Genomic DNA, 13,787 nt, shown 5'->3' on the forward strand with positions numbered 1-13,787 from the left:
TTAAGTATTCCCAAAAGTTAATTTCCAGAGTCACAAAACTCATGTGCTTAGAAATTCCTGAGGTGTCTTACATTCATGGCCCCCAGGATACTGAAGAGGATATCCTTGCAGGTCGATTCCTCCGTCAGGAACGGCTTCAGCTGTGGCTCTCAGGGCGATAACATGGAGAGGCCAAGGAGGCCAAGTCGGCCTTCTCCAGAGGAGTTGACCGTCAGTTTACCTCCACGTTGTTTCTTCCCTGGTAATGGCACTGGGGCTTCTGAGCACCGGGGACCCTGTAGGCCTGTCCCTCCAGGCTGCCTTGGAGGATGTGGAGCATCGCTGGCCTCCACCCACTCGTGTCAGGAGCTGCCCCGCAGCCCTGACGTGAGCACCCGCAGCAGGACCCGCCGGGTGAGGTGTGCTGGTTCCCAGTAGTTCGTCAGCTCTAGCACAGCTCTTGGTTTGTGGTGAAGGCTTTTTAAACTCATATGAAAGGTGATGATTAGGAATTCATAAAGGAAGGAGAAATTTCTTTTGACTACAGAATATTGTATGCTTAAAATTTTAAATCTTTCTGTTCTTTCTGTACCTAAAGAAACAGCTTTTTAAAAAATGACATATTTGAAGTCTGTCCAGTTAAAAGCAAATTTAAACAGCATGCTGTTTTAGCTTTTCTGGATTATGTGACCCTTTTTAACAGCCTTTTACTCTGAAGACTGTCATGCCAGTTCTGTATTTCTTGGAGTTGACAAAACAAAGCAGTGAATGACTTTTCTTTTTACCCTTGCTAAATTAAGAAAGGCAAAAAACAGCCCCCAAACTGTAAATTAGTATTTACGTTAATTTTCAGGTCTGCCTGGTAAATAATATTACCTGTTTACTGTTAGGAAATTGGCTGCATATTTTAATAATGACAAAATTCTCTCCTCTTCCTGTTTGTCTTCTGGAGTTAATGTCCGTTTGTATTGAACCACCAAGGGGGCAGGGACTCAACCTTACTGATGTGGTTGAACAAAAAGCCCTAAATTGATTAAAAAAAAAAAAACATTTCCCCCCTAAGATGGCTCCCTCCCCTGTCTGCTCGCCATGTTTGTCTTTCTCCTTTAGAACAAACCAGAACCTGAACCCTGTGTGGGAAGCAGGTACCCAACTGCTTGAGCCACATCTGCTCCCTGCTTATTGCATCTGCTCGTCTTCTTTAGGAGCCACCAGGAACCAAACCCAGGACTTCCCATGTGGGGGGTGGGCACCCACAGCTTGAGCCACATCTGCTTCTTGTGAACTGATTCTGTCAAGTAAACTTAATCAGAGCCCCTCCCTGAATTTCATGCAATCAAAGGCGGTCACACCCAGAGGAATAAATTAGTTTACAAACAATCTTTCTCTTTTTGGGATTCTTAAATGATACCGTCACACAGATGAAGAAACTGATGCTAGAGATAGGGCAACTACTGTCAAGTTTGCTCAAGACGAGGGATTTTTTGGGACTTCCCATGTTAAAGCTCAGGTCACCCTCAAAGGTTAATGGATTTACTTGCACAAGGTATCATGTCAGTCAGCAGTGATGCCGTATGTAGCACTGTGTTATCAAGAGACACACGTGGGAAACGGACTTTGGCCCAGTGGTTAGGGCGTCCGTCTACCACATGGGAGGTCCGCGGTTCAAACCCCGGGCCTCCTTGACCCGTGTGGAGCTGGCCATGCACAGTGCTGATGCACGCAAGGAGTGCCCTGCTACACAGGGGTGTCCCCCGCGTAGGGGAGCCCCACGCACAAGGAGTGCGCCCGTGAGGAAAGCCGCCCAGCGTGCAAAAAGAAAGTGCAGCCTGCCCAGGAATGGCACCGCCCACACTTCCCGTGCCGCTGACGACAACAGAAGCGGACAAAGAAACAAGACGCAGCAAATAGACACCAAGAACAGACAACCGGGGGAGGGGGGGGAATTAAATAAATAAATAAATCTTTAAAAAAAAAAAAAAAAAAGACACACGTGAGCCCTAAGCGCAACCATGGCCTGAGTTCAGAGCTCAGAAAATGTGCCTTTGTCAGTGTAACAAATGTACATACCAGTGCAAGGTGCTAATAAAAGGGTAGTATATGGGAATCCTGTATTTTATGCATGGATGTTCTGTGATCTCACAGTTTGTCTCAAGAAAATATTAGAAAATTTTAAAAAGGAAAAATATATAGGGCCTCATGCGAGATACCCTGTTTCTGGTGGTGGTGACGTCGTCAGCCATTGTGATCAAGATTGCCAACGGGCTGCTTGCTGGGTGCCGTTCTAAATAGTGTTCATAGTAAGGTCACTTAATGAGAGTGATGTCACATACTAATGAAGGAAGGAGGGATTGCTTGGTGAGCAGCAATAAAGGAAACATCAGCTATTTCAGTATTTGTCTCTCCCATGTTACTAAGTAGAGTTCCTTCTGGATTGTCATCACCTTAAAATTTTTTTTTCTTTAACTTTAAAAACTGTTAAGCTAAATTTCGTTCTCTTATTGGATATTATACTTTAAATTTTCTCAAACCAATTCCTTTCTCATAGGTGATGGTGATGAGAGTAAACAATTTTCTTTGTAGCACACCTGCTCACGCTTTCTGGGATTTAGGATTTCTATTATGTATATATTAAATCTCAGCTTTAGAATCATTCAAATTTTTTATAATTTGTCCTAATTACAACTTAGTCTTTAATATTAACCACGAGTTAAAATATTTTAATAATATAGTTGTTATGTAAGAAAGCTATTTTCATATTCAGTCAATGTGCCATAAAAAACATACTAATTACTTACAGCAGTATCCAGTAGTTGCCATATAGTAACTGTAGCTTGTTCTTTCAGATTTTAAATTTAGGAGTTTCTTAATTTGTGATCCATGATTGAATCATTTGAATAAAAAGTATACATGTGTGACTGAGAAGGTGGTTGAAAGTTAAGGTCTAAATTATATCATTAGTTTTTTCACAGTGATTTAACCGGAATGAGAATTTATACCATCAATCTCAAAGACTTTTGTTAAAGACACACAACAGCCTACATGATATGCTTATTAGGAGGGGCCACCTTATAAAATAGATTAAAAATCAAAGCATTGTCAACTGTCTAACAACTAGCACATAACTGGCATTTAACACACTTAACTCCTTGTTCAAATGGGGCTTTCTAGTTTTAAACTTGTAGAAATAAAGCCTGCTGATTTTATGTTTTGTTTTTAACTTTTAGAAGTTCAGCTCTTCAAGTGGAAACTTTGAAATGACATTTCTTTACCGTACTGAAGCCTTATTTGCACATTTATTTCAGACCTTGGTTTTTAGAGTAAACTTGAAAAGGGAAGGCATGAAGATTTTTGTTGCAGCCTGTTGTCCCCAAGTCCCCACGGAGGCTCTGTGTTTTGAGGAACAGTATCTTGAGTGTACAGATTTTATTCATAATTTCATGGAGTCTATAAATACTAGTGAACTTCCTACACCTTTTTGAGAAATGGGATTTGACTTTAATACTAACTTTTGAAGGTGATGGGGTAAGCTCTAACGTCTGGGTTTCATTCACAGGTACACAGGGTATTAAGATTTAAGAGGATGTTGGTTCCATTCTTGATGTGGAGGCTTTTATTTAATTGAAGCCCTCTCTTTGTTGAAAAGCAATAACTGTCTTGTTCCTGTTAGGCTGAATCCCAAAATGACTGTGCGGTATGGTATGTGTGGGTTAGTGGTGGCTTGTTACTCAATGCCATGGGTGTAAATGGTCTCCCCAAAATTCTGTTGTGTATACAATGTCATCATGTATAATAAAAGTATTCTTGATAGAAAAAAAAATCAAAGCCTCTTGTATTGGGAAGGGATCTCCGAAGCCACCATGTTCGTGAAAGAAGAACAAGTACGAAAGCAGTCGTTCACACAAATGATTTTAGCTACACATATTGAGGGGAAAGTATATATACTTCTAAATTGTAGGTAAGTTTAGTTTTTCATAGCCTTCTAAAGGAGGTGCCTGCAAAACCACTTTATTCCATCAAAATCCTATGAACAACATGACTTTATTTTAAATAAAGCAAAAAATGCACAGTCCTTTTCCAATAAAAATCTGAAATTTTAATAATGTTTAAATTATAAAACAAACTTTGGCAACCACATAGACATGTCTGCAATGGATGAACTAAGACCATGAGGTCTGACTTTAAAATACAAATGCAGAATTGGCTGCAATAAATCACTGCGTACAGTTTCCTGCAATTTACAATCCATGATAGCTTCCCCAATCCCCTACCAAGTAACTTTCTGGTTAGAACTGGAAGATATGGTAAGTCACCACATTGCACGTGAAATAAAGATCCTGAAAATACACAAAAATGTCCATACTTCACCACCACTTATGGAATTAACATGAATCCAAGCAAGCACCTCGTGAACCCCTCATGTCCTCTTAGAGGACTCTCCTGCAGACCCACGCAGTCTCGGGGCCTTTTCAGCTGGAAGGACAGATTCACACGCATGCTTTGCTGGTGCCTTGTGGAAGACGACTTCTGGAAACTACTGGAAATGCACAAGAGATCAGTTTTTAAATTATGCATTTGCAAGGGAGATTTTTGGGTATTTTTAAACAAGTGACCTTGTCCATTTTATATGTGCTTTCAAATAAATATATATATATACACATCTGTAAGATAACATTAAAGGAGGGTATATTAATTGTACCAAGAATTTTAAAAATATATTGGGAAAGTCCCCAGTTAAGCTTCTGCCTTTGTGACCTGCTCCTTCATTCTAGCCACATTACTTCCAGTTATTTTACAAAGGCCTGGGTAGGTAAGTAGTAAAGCAGCATAAAATCTAAAAATTGAGAATATGCCTAACAAGTTACTCTGCATAATTTGGGATAAAATGTGATCAATACTATATTACATATATTTAGGGTTCTAAAATTTGTCAAAATCAGTCCATCTTGGACTCAATAAGAGAGTTCCATACATTTTTTTGTAAGAGTTCTGAGTTAATCCTTCATCCCTGCAGGCAAACACAATGTATAACTTAGTTCTGTGTTTAGATTGCTTCCAGTTTCTCACTTATTTCCTATTTTCACTATATCCCAAGTGTGAATTGGTGCTACATTGTTAGACTGAAAGCATAAACTGCCCTAGAGATTTAAATTTGATGTCTTGCCAGGTGCTAATGAACAAAATCATAACCTGAAATGAACCAAATATTTTATAAAGATAGTAAATTGCTAAAATAGTTTTCTTCCTGTTGCAAAATTCATTTGGCACCTGAGTATTTAAGTAGCTTAGTCGCAAATCGATATCTTGATAATTTAAACCTAAGACTATATTTTGGTGTTTAAATTATGGCATTATTTGCATTATAAGCCAATCAACTGTTTAACAAGCATACAGACGCATCAGCTCATCAAGAAGTTCTTCAAGATCCTATCTAAAGCTTCGATCCGTAATAAGGAAAGTTTTAGAATTAACCAATCTGCACTTAATTTATGTTTAGAAGTTTTTAAAAAGTTTATAACCAACTACAATAAGCACTGATTATTAGATTGATAATTTAATGAGAAATTATTTCATGTAGAAATAAAGTTTTTAAGTTGAAAAATTGCTTAATAGAAGTAACCTAACTTCAGTTTGATAAACCACTTTTCTCTTGTTTCCATTAATACTATTTGTAAAGCTTGACAGGAAGAATGAAACGACTTAGAGCTTTTCAAAGTATATCCAGTTTTACAGTGTGTTTGCTTGAAAAGTCTTCATGGCGTGCAGTGGTATGGCACTACGCGCAGGTGCGGTTGAAAGAAAATGGCAGCTGTTACAGCTGTTGCCCAAAGCTCATCCGTGGAGCTTCAAGCAGCTACTCCGTTACCCTGAAGACTTGAGCTGGGACAGCAGAGGAGAAGAAGGGTTTCTTTTGGTGCTTCTAAGAGTAAATATTTTGCATTTGTGTAGCTGGAAGGAGGGTCTGTGACAAGGGTGACAAAAATTACCAAGTCTCAAAAGAAAAAGGCAAAACACCTTAAAAGTATTCTGAGAACAGGATCAAGCTGGCCCACTGCTTTAAATGGGGATGATTTTGACAAGGGAGGAAACAAGGCAAAGGGACTCGGCTTACATTTGGTTTCCATGTTCTCCAGCCCCAGATGTAGAGGGAGGTTGCCCTGGCCGCCCGCCCCTGCCCTGAGTGCTGGGCTGTTTCACCTACGAGGCAGCTGGCCAGGGCAGCTGGGCACTGGTGCTTAAGGAAGTGCTGCTGACCTGCTCATCTTGTTTCAAGGGGCAGTGTAAACAGCTCGGTTCCGTAAAATTCTTAGAACGTAGCTTGGTTCTGTAAATTCTTAGAACGTAAGTGCAGCGCAGGTCCTGGCTGTTTACCGCAGGGGCTGTTGTACTGACGTCTGGGACTTTCTAGTGTCCAGTTAAAAAACAACACATTTCAGTGAATGCTTGTCACCCAAACCTCATTGCCCTCAGTCTTCTCATTGGAAAACTCCCCAACATGCTGCAATCCGCTTGTCATTTTGTTTGCAACTATGAACCTGCCTGATATACCATTTGTCGAGAAAGTAATGTCTTCTGGGTATGGTCAAAAGAAAAAAGAGGGAAATAGACTTGGCCCAGTGGTTAGGGCTTCGGTCTACCACATGGGAGGTCCATGGTTCAAACCCCGGGCCTCCTTGACCCGTGTGGAGCTGGCCCATGCACAGTGCTGATGCGCGCAAGGAGTGCCCTGCCACGCAGGGGTGTCCCCCATGTAAGGGAGCCCCACGCGCAAGGAGTGCGCCCCGTAAGGAGACCCGCCCAGTGCGAAAGAAAGTGCAGCCTGCCCAGGAATGGCGCCGTCCACACTTCGTGTGCCGCTGACGACAACAAAAGCGGACAAAGAAACAAGAAACAAGACACAGCAAAGAGACACAGAGAACAGACAACCGGGGGAGGGGGGTGGATTAAATAAAATAAATAAATCTTTAAAAAGAAAAAAGAAAGTACAACGTGACCTTTAGATCCATTCACTGATGGCCCCAAGTGGATTATTGCGCCTCTGATTTTTTTTTTTTTTTTAAGGTACTGGGACTGGGAATTGAACCCGGGACCTTGTATGTAAGAAGCCGGTGCTGAGCCATATTGGCAACCCTGAGGTTTTTTCGTTTGTTTGCTTTCATTTGTTCTGCATGTTGTTTGTTTTTTAGGAGGCATCAGAAATCAAACCCAGAACCTCCATGTGGGAAGCAGGTGCTCAACCACTTGAGCCCCATCTGCTCCCCTTCACCGACTCTTGATCTTAAGGAGTTCTCAAACCATAGAGCAGCAGGGAGTCTAAAAAGAGAGGAACAGACCAGGTAGGAGACCAAAATAGATTTTTGAGCGCTTCCTACCAGAAGTTTGTTCTCCTCTTGAACAGTCCTCTGAACATGCGAGGACCCAGAGGCTGGCCTCACGAATGAATGGGCACGACCATGTCCTCAGCCACATGGGAGATGTGAATAAGGAGCAGTTTTCTTCCTTGTGTTTTTCTGTATTTTACACTTTTCTAAAACTTCAGTGCATTTATTTAAGTTCTGTGATTAAATCCAATTGACCCTTTAAGTCATTCTATATAAAGCTGTTGCTGTCAGTGTTGAAATAAGGTGTATTAGAGTGCAAAGGTTTTACAGCTTTGATGTTCAAGAAGTGGAAAAGCAAAAGGCATCTGCCTGGCAGTCAGTCTCTGCCAACAGCAAAGTTCTAGGCCAATTAATTAATTACTTTTGAAACCTGAGTGCAAGGAACTAACAAAAAGCAGGATGTGACAAGAACTAGAGCCCAGATCTTGGCTTCGAAATGCCATCCAGAGGCAGGAGCCATGGCTCTGGGAAGGGCAGGCTGGTTTTAGGGCTGAGACAAGGAAAGCACAACATGAGCCTGAAACACCTGATGGACCAGGAAGCAAGAATGTGCTTCAAGACTGATGGGGGCAGGTAGAAAAGATGCACATCCCACCAGCCAGAGCTGGGGCATTTTGACAAAACAAATAATGAGAGTAATGGGTTATTACCTATCGAATAAAATAGGAATCCATATATTTACACTGACACAAATGAATGAAATATTTGAAAATTTGATAAGGAATGAGATTATGTCCATAGTCTCAAAATACCTCTCTATAGAATACCTAATAATTACAAAGGGAAATGAATGTCAAGTGGCACAAATTATACTGGGGTGCCACCTGAGACAGTAGGTGACGATTCCTGCCCAGGACAGGATCCAAAGTTAACCAAGAGCAACTATCAGACAAAGCCAAGTTGAGAGACAAGACTTCACAAAAATTCTCCAAAGTAACAAGGTCATGACAATCATGGAAAGACTAAAGAATTACCCCAGGTTGAAGGGGAGTAAGGTCAACTAATTGCAACGTGAGCTTCTGAGCTGGATGCTTTTGGGACAACGGTGAAATCTGAATGGGGTCAAGGACGCTGGTAAAGTGTTCATGTGGATTTCTGGTTTGGGTATTGTTCTGTGGTTATGTAGGAGAATGTCGTTTGTAGGAAACACAGTAAATGAGGGTCAAAGGGCCTTAGTTTGGCAATGTACTCACCAACAGTTCAGGAAAAAAGCTTTTTCTACTATATTATATGGAACTTCTCTGTGAGATCATTTCAGAAAAAAAAAATTTCAGAAATGTTCAGAACCTTTGATGTAGATTTCATTTCTAGGAGTCTAAACTAAAGAAATAATTGGGAATATAGACAAAGATTTATGTGTAAAGCTTCCCACTATCGTACTTTTTATACTGTGAAAACTGGCAATAACATAATATCTATCAGTAGGAAAACGGTAAACAATTTAGGTATACCCGTATTTTGCAGCTATGAAAATACTGTTTTGGAAGAAAGTTAATTGCCATGGGAAAACATTTATGATGTTGTCTCAGTTTGGGTTTTGTGGACCCCAGAAAATTATGCTCTTAAGCTAACCCATTCCTGTACATGTAAATCTATTTTATGTGGGATATTTTGATTAGATTGCTTTAGTCAAGGGCCTCTGATTAGACTGTGGCCCCGGGGTGGGGACTAATTCTTTTACCAGAATCGTATAAACGGGACACAGAGAGATAGCTGCCGTTTTCACTCTGCCCTGTGGGGACTCCAGGGTCCCACAGCTACAGAAGCTGAGGGCGGCAGAGCAGCCAAGAGAGTTGAGGCGCGAATTGCCCGCAGCCGAGCTCGGGGAAGTGCTCCTGGCCGAGTGGGGCTCCCTCAGCCTCCCGGCCGGTCTCGGGTGGCCAGCGGCTGGCTCGGTGAGGCTGCAGCGCTGCTGGTGCCTGGCTTCCGGCATGTTCACGTCTTGGAACTGTAGGATTTTACCCTAATAAATTCCTGTTTTAAAAGCAACCCTTTTCTGGTGTTTGCCTTTGGCAGCCTTTACCAACTAAAGCAAACGGGTGACATGAAAAAGTCAGATGTGCAGCACTGCAGTGTGTCGATTATTTAGTATTGTCGAGTTATCTGATGGCGTCTAATACCAAATACCAAAACACTGACAGTGATTGTTCGTAGGATTTCTGTGGATGCTTTTCTTCTTGATATTTTTCAAATTTTCCGAAATGAGCACCTATTTCTTTAGAATCAGAAAAAAATGTCTCCCAGAAACCTTTGAAGAGGAGGAAAGGCAGGGCGCTATCTCTGTTACCCTCATTTGCTACTCTTTAAAAAAAATGGAAGAATCTATTTTTCTGATTAAAAATTTGATGGCATGTGTTTATGAAAACCTCAGATAAAGAGTTCAAGGGCAAGTCCGCCACAGCCCTCTTCTCCAGAGACAGCTGCGAGTGGCCGGAGCCTCCGCGTCCCTGGACAGCCCGCGAGCCCCGGGCTTGCTTCGGGCCTTCAGCTCGGTGGCCACACGGCGGAGCCCTTGGGGTGGGACCCTGGGCCAAGCCTGGGCGAGTGTCCACTCTCCCGGATTCCTGGGGACCCGTAGGGCCGAGCCCTCAGGGTGGGACCCTGGGCCAAGCCTGCGCGAGTGTCCACTCTCCCGGATTCCTGGGGACCCGTGGGGCCGAGCCCTCAGGGTGGGACCCTGGGCCAAGCCTGCGCGAGTGTCCACTCTCCCGGATTCCTGGGGACCCGTGGGGCTGAGCCCTCAGGGTGGGACCCTGGGCCAAGCCTGCGCGAGTGTCCACTCTCCCGGATTCCTGGGGACCCGTGGGGCCGGCACGGGCACTCACCTCCTGGAGGCACAGAAAGGACGAGTGACCGCAGGAGACAAGGCTCGAGGGCGAGGAAGGGGACAGAGGCGGGGTCGGCAGCAGCCCCGGCCAGGGTGGTGGCAGGAGGCCGGTGCCGGGCACCGTGCCTCGGGGTCTCCTCGCTCCACTGACTTCCGGCTTCCAGCTGTTCCCGAGGCTTTTCTCTCCCTCTGCAAAGGTCTTTAAGAGAAGATTCTGGACCCGAGACGCATCCCCCCCCCCCCCCCCCCCCCCCGTCACCCCACTCCTGCCTGCGGGCGCGGGCTCTGCTCTCTGACCCTGGCTGGGGACACCGGCACGTGCCTCCTAGGAACCATGGGAGGCTGAGAAACGAGGCGCAGCGCCTTTGGGAGAGGTCATTTCTCGCTAGCACTCATTCGACCCTTCATTTACTCCACACTGAAATACATCCTTAATGATGTTAATTCAAAAGCAAAAAGTTTTTATTCTTTGATATATAAAACCAAGAAAATATAATATATAATACTACATAAAGTTTTTTCTTTTTAAGAAGAAAATAAAATGACAAAAGTACAGACCCGGCCAGAAAAACACATCAAAGCAGCTCTTCCAAGCAGTTCACAATTCCTGACATTATGAACAATAGCTCACAGATTGCATAGGAAGCTTTTCCTTTAAAAAATTACTCACATTTGCTTAACATCTTAGAACACCGTGTGAAATATAACTTTTCTTCTTGGTAGCAAACCCAGTTATTCAACAGAATATTCAGTAAACCAGTAATACCTTAGTAAAGCACATTTCTTTGGTGGAAGTAATACTGGTTTGGGTTCTATAATACCTCTTCCTGGCAAAAACACTAGCTGCGCTGCTGTCCCCGCGGCGCTCGCCTTACCCTGACCTCGGCCTTGAAGCATCTTTGGCCTTCCCCAGGCTTAGAACCAAGTGGTCAGCGACCTGTTGCACAGGTGAAGCTGGACAGGAAACACAACTGCTCATAGGACTACTTCTCTTCAATAAATAGCATCCAAACGACGGAGAATTTGCCTTTCACTTAAGGAATTCAGAAAAAGAAAAAATTTGAGCTACACCATTTTCCATCTGTTAACCTGTTAGATATGAAAGCCAAAAAACTCAAGCCAGCACTGAGAGCTGTGCCATGCACCGAGCTCGACATGCTCAGCTGGCACCTTCCTCGCCTGGAAACTACTTTTACTTGAATTTACGGGAACATTTTATTCAGTCAGAGGTTAGTTCTCAAAGTATAAGTGTAACGTTTTTCTCCCTGACATTGTATTCAAACAGGAAATATACTTAATATAAAATGTAATTGGATCAAACATGAATAAACCTTTAAAATTACTAAATATGTAAATATTACTGTAAGAGCAAAGGGAAGTGACAATTAATTTAACATGTTAAAAGCCATTAAATTCATGTGGTTTGTTATGGTTAAAGCAAAAGGACCCCTGCCAGCCTGTCTACTCTAGAAACGAAACGGAAACTAGGGTGTGCTAATTGTGACTTCAAAAGGCAGGGCTGCTTTGAAAATGAGGAGGACTTGCGGGGCACAGGACTGTGGGACTTCCAGAGGCCCTGTGAAAGGAATACCAAACTTACCCAGCCTCGCTGCTCAAAGCGCGTCATTCCACAGGAAGCTGGATTTATTACCTCACAGTGAGTATTGGTTTTGATCACAACGCTGTAACTGGGTGTTACGGTCCAATCCAGCAGGGCTGGTTGCTTCTCAGAACGAAATCCACCTCGAAGGCTGAAGACAGCCACTTCTGATAAGACACATAACAATGGTCTGCAAGGAGGATTCTGTTTTTGAGTGGGGCAGCAACTGTTTCACTGTGAGCTTAACTCTCCCAGGTGAGTAGTTCAGCACCCATTTGCTTATATGAAATATGACCATAAAACTATGTCATCATTTGCAATTCACATTTCATGGTCACATCTACTCCCAAGTTTTGGTACATTTATTTTATTTCGTTTGCAATGAGTACTGGGTGAAACCTCCAGTTTTACCATGAATAAGAAAATGTTCTGGTTCCACCTAGTGAGGTAGAATCCGGGGCAGGGGTCCATGAGGCAGGGGTGGGGACCCCCTGAGCCTTTTTTCTCTGGTGCCCTCAGGACACAGGCCTGGAAATGCTGTGCTATTGGTCCCCCTGCCTCATTGTCACATGTCTTTTCCCAAGTATTAAGGCCCATCAGCAAAACCTAACCTCTGGTGCAGGTTGGCAAAACGTACAGCGAAAATGCTGTGCTGACACCATGGGATGTTTTTGCACAGATTAAGTTAAAAAATTTCATATTTAAAGAACATACTTTTAAAGCTTCGTCTTAAAAAATCCCAATGAAGTATTTTCTACACGTGGTCAGGTCTTGTCTACCAATTTACAAAGGCACTAGCCGCTGCACATGGCCCTGATATGGATTTTGTGAGCGTGTGTGGGAATTTTAAATTCTGAGGAGAAATTCTATAAAAATAGTATTTTTATTTTCTATCCAGTGAGTTGAAATAAAGACTAGGATGTGGGAGAAAGGGGTGGGATAAACAAAAGACGGCGCAGGAAGGGACTGGAGGTATACAGTTACTCTCCTTGCTTTAGAGTCGCAATGAAGGTTCACACATCGCCCCTGCGCGGTGCGCCCGCGGCCCCTGCTCCGACCCGGGCGCCGCGGGCGCGCCCTAGAGCGTGACGGCCGGGCCGTGCTCCTCCACCCCGCCCGGCGGCAGGACCAGGCTGTGGCGCGGGTCGGGCCGCAGCGCGCTGAGCAGTCTGTGGATGCTGCCGCTGCTGCCGCGCCCCGGGCCGCCGAGGGCCAGCTCGCGCTGCAGTCTGGGCGCCAGGCCCGCGCCGTTGGGCCGCGAGGGGCCGGGGGGCGCGGGCTGCGCGCGGGGCGCGCGCGGCTCCAGGGCGCCCTCGAGCACGATGTCGGCCTCGTCGTCGCTCTCCGCCTCGTCGGGGTGGAAGTTCTGCAGCACGCGCGGGGGCGGCCGGCCGGGCGCGCTGGCCGCGCTGTCCGAGGAGGGGCCGGGGCCGCCGGGCGCGCGGCCGGCGCGCACCACGTTGTTCCTCTGGTTGGCGGGCTTGACCGTGATGATGAGGTTGTGGCTGTTGGCGATCATCATGTCCGTGACCTGGTCCAGCGTCTTGCCGGCCACCTCGATGCCGTTCACCTCCAGCACCTCGTCGTTGACCGCCAGCAGCCCGGTGCTCTCGGCCAGGCCGCCGGGCACCATGCGCGAGATGAAGATGCCGGGCGCCTTCTCCAGCCCCTGCGGCGTCACGCGCACGCTGGCGCCGTCGCGGATGTAGAAGCCCAGCGGCTTCTCGCAGCCGTGCCGGTACAGCCGCACGCGGCGGTGCGTCTCGGGCAGCACGTCCACGTCGATGATGGACGAGACCGGGCGGAAGTCGCGCGGGAGGCCGATGCGCAGCTGGGCGCGGCGGCGCGGGCCCTCGTCGCGCGGCGCCACCAGCGCCTTCTTCTTCCGCAGCGTGCCCGCGCCGAAGCCGTAGTGGTCCGCCTCCTCTGAAACAGCCCAAAGAGAGCACAGTTAGGCCGCGCGAGCCGAGCCCGGGGCGGAGGCCGCGCGCCAGGCCCG

The 13,787-nt window shown here is 45.3% G+C and overlaps 1 protein-coding gene and 1 long non-coding RNA gene across 2 annotated transcripts in view; both read right to left on the minus strand.

Moving 5' to 3' along the window:
• Nucleotides 1-4,052: 4,052 nt before the first annotated feature.
• LOC139436631 (uncharacterized) lies at nucleotides 4,053-7,299 on the minus strand. Its single transcript, XR_011645912.1, has 2 exons — nucleotides 6,092-7,299; nucleotides 4,053-4,516 (listed from the first exon to the last, which is right to left on the minus strand). It is a non-coding gene; the product is annotated as an uncharacterized lncRNA (long non-coding RNA).
• Nucleotides 7,300-10,628: 3,329 nt separating this feature from the next.
• Nucleotides 10,629-13,787, minus strand: part of PARD6G (par-6 family cell polarity regulator gamma) — a 110,922-nt gene continuing 107,763 nt past the window's right edge. Inside the window, exon 3 of the mRNA XM_058277943.1 lies at nucleotides 10,629-13,714. Coding sequence (XP_058133926.1) covers nucleotides 12,867-13,714 — 848 coding nt within the window. The 3' untranslated portion in view covers nucleotides 10,629-12,866. The remainder of the gene's footprint in view (nucleotides 13,715-13,787) is intronic.

This window comes from Dasypus novemcinctus, chromosome 16 (assembly GCF_030445035.2).
Source record: "Dasypus novemcinctus isolate mDasNov1 chromosome 16, mDasNov1.1.hap2, whole genome shotgun sequence".
Classification (NCBI taxonomy): domain Eukaryota; kingdom Metazoa; phylum Chordata; class Mammalia; order Cingulata; family Dasypodidae; genus Dasypus; species Dasypus novemcinctus.